We start from the raw sequence: 2,703 nt of genomic DNA on the forward strand, positions 1-2,703 counted from the left end.
CTCAGACTCTGGACAATCATGGAACAACACTCTCCCAAAGGATATTATTCCTTTCCTGGAGCTGAACCTCCAAGTGCCAGCCTAACCTGGCATTTTGGGCAGCTCCAGGGCGGGTCGTTCCCACCCTTCTCCAAAGGTTTCCCCACAAACCTGCTCTGCTTTCCCTCAGACTCTCTGGACACTTTTCCTGGCCCGGGGGGGTTCCCAGGTGCCCCTTTACCTGTCGCAGCTGTGCCAGGTCGGATTTGTTGCCCACGAGCACGGCGGGCGTGTCGTCGGTGCGGCGCACGCGGTAGATGAGCTGCCGGAACTCGCGCACCTCGTGGAAGCTGCGCCGGTCGGTGATGGAGTAGCAGATGATGAATCCCTCCCCGGCCCTCATGTACTGATCCCTCATGGCCGTGAATTCCGCCTGGGAACAGGGAATCCCAATCCCAGTCAGCCCCGTGCCCGCGGAAAAGGTGGAGATGCAACTGGGATTTCCCGCCCCGGTCATGGACATTCCCAACCCAGTCACGGACATTCCCAACCCAGTCATGGACGTGGACATTCCCAGCCTGGTCATGGACATTCCTGGCCCAGTCACAGACATTCCCAGCCTGGTCACGTACATGTACATTCCCAGCCCGGTCATGGACATTCCCAGCCTGGTCATGGATATTCCCAACCCAGTCACAGACATTCCCAGCCCGGTCATAGACATTCCTGGCCTGGTTATGGACATTCCCGGCCTGGTCATGGACATTCCCAGCCCAGTCATGGACATTCCCAGCCCGGTCACGGACAGGAGGGACCAGGACACACTGGGATGGGACTGGGACACCCCAGGAAGGGCCGGGACACCCTGGGAGGAACCGGGACATCCCAGGAGGGACCAGGACATCCCAGGAAGGACCGAGACATTCCGGGAGGGACCAGGACATCCTGGGATGGGACTGGGACACCCCGGGAAGGGACTGGGACATCGTGGGAAGGGTCAGGACACCCTGGGAGGAACTGGGACATCTCAAGAGGGGACTGGGACATTCCAGAAGGGACCAGGACACCCTGGGAGGGACCAGGACATCCCGGGACGGGATTGGGATATCCCAGGAGGGACTGGGACACCCTGGGAAGGGACTGGGACATCCTGGGAAGGGCCGGGACACCCTGGGAGGAACCGGGACATCCCAGGAGGTACCAGAACACCGTGGGACGGGACTGGGACATCCTGGGAAGGGCCGGGACACCCTGAGAGGAACTGGGATACCCCAGGAAGGGCCAGGACATCATGGGAAGGGCCAGGACACCCCTGGAGGGACCGGGACATGCCAGAAGGGACCGAAACACCCCAGGAAGGGCCAGGACAGCCCTGGGATAGGACTGGGACACCTCAGGAGGAACTGGGACACCCTGGGAAGGGCCAGGACACCCTGGGAGGAACTGGGACATCCCAGGAGGGACTGGGACACCCTGGGATGGGACTGGGACACCCTGGGAAGGGCCAAGACACCCTGGGAGGAACTGGGACATCTCAAGAGGGGACTGGGACATTCCAGAAGGGACCAGGACGCCCCGGGAAGGGATCAGGACATCGTGGGAAGGGCCAGGACACCCTGGGACAGGACTGGGACACCCTGGGAAGGGCCGGGACACTCCAGGAGGGACCAGGACACCCCGGGACGGGACCGAGATATCCCAGGAGGGACCAGGACACCCTGGGATGGGACTGGGACACTTTGGGACGGGACTGGGACACCCTGGGAAGGGACTGGGACATCTCAAGACGAGACTGGGACATTCCAGAAGGGAATGGAACACCCTAGGAGGGACCAGGACATCCTAGGAGGGACTGGGACATTGCAGGAGGGACCAGGACACCCTGGGATGGGACTGGAACACCCCGGGAAGGGACTGGAACACCCCGGGAGGGACTGGGACACCCCAGGAAGGGCCAGGACAGTCCAGAGGGGACCAGGACACCCTGGGAAGGGCCAGGACAGCCCAGAGGGACAGGGACAATCCCACCCCCTCCATTTGGGATAGTTACAGAGGGGACAGGAACCCCCCTGGCGTGGGATGTACCAGGAGTCCCACCAGGCACTGCCGGCAAAGCCGGGCTTGGAGGCAGGAACAGAGCCCAAAAAAACCCATTTTTGGGCTAAAAAGGGATTTGTGTCCCCTCACCTGCTCCTTGCAGCCCCCCTGGGATCCCCCCCAGGTCATTCCCACGTACCTGCCCCGCCGTGTCCAGGATGTCCAGGTTGGCAGGTTCGTCGTCGATGCGGATCCGGATTTTATAGGCGTCCTCTGAACATTCCCAGGATCAGAGAGAAATTGGGAATAATCATCAGCTCACAGAGAGAATGTTACACCAAAACCACCCCACAGCCCCAGAACACTTTAGTCTGAGCTTAGGGTGAGTTAAACCTGCTGCTTTCTGCTGGGATTTAACATTCCCTGGGATAAAATTGTGGGATTTTAGTGTCCCATTCCCAACAAAAATCCACCCTGAGGGGAAGCACAGAGCAATAACATTTTATTAAGCTATTTATTTATCTATCTATTTATCACATTTTATTTTTCTCCAAGCCAGGAAAGGTCTGTGACTCGAGGGAGGAGCCACCACCAACCGCTGGTTTCTTAGGAGACATTATAATATAGATCAATAATATAAATTAAATACTATATGTGAAAATAATTATTAAATACTATATGTGAAAA

The 2,703-nt window shown here is 58.3% G+C and overlaps 1 protein-coding gene across 1 annotated transcript in view; it reads right to left on the reverse strand.

The window, feature by feature from the left end:
• RIT1 (Ras like without CAAX 1) overlaps nt 1-2,703 on the reverse strand; it is a 4,950-nt gene that overhangs the window by 927 nt on the left and 1,320 nt on the right. Inside the window, exons 2-3 of the mRNA XM_027703318.1 lie at nt 2,216-2,289; nt 221-412 (exon numbers count right to left, since the gene is read on the reverse strand). Of these exons, the coding sequence (XP_027559119.1) occupies nt 221-412; nt 2,216-2,289 (266 nt within the window). The remainder of the gene's footprint in view (nt 1-220; nt 413-2,215; nt 2,290-2,703) is intronic.

This window comes from Neopelma chrysocephalum, unplaced genomic scaffold (assembly GCF_003984885.1).
Source record: "Neopelma chrysocephalum unplaced genomic scaffold, ASM398488v2 Primary Assembly neopelma1_225, whole genome shotgun sequence".
Classification (NCBI taxonomy): domain Eukaryota; kingdom Metazoa; phylum Chordata; class Aves; order Passeriformes; family Pipridae; genus Neopelma; species Neopelma chrysocephalum.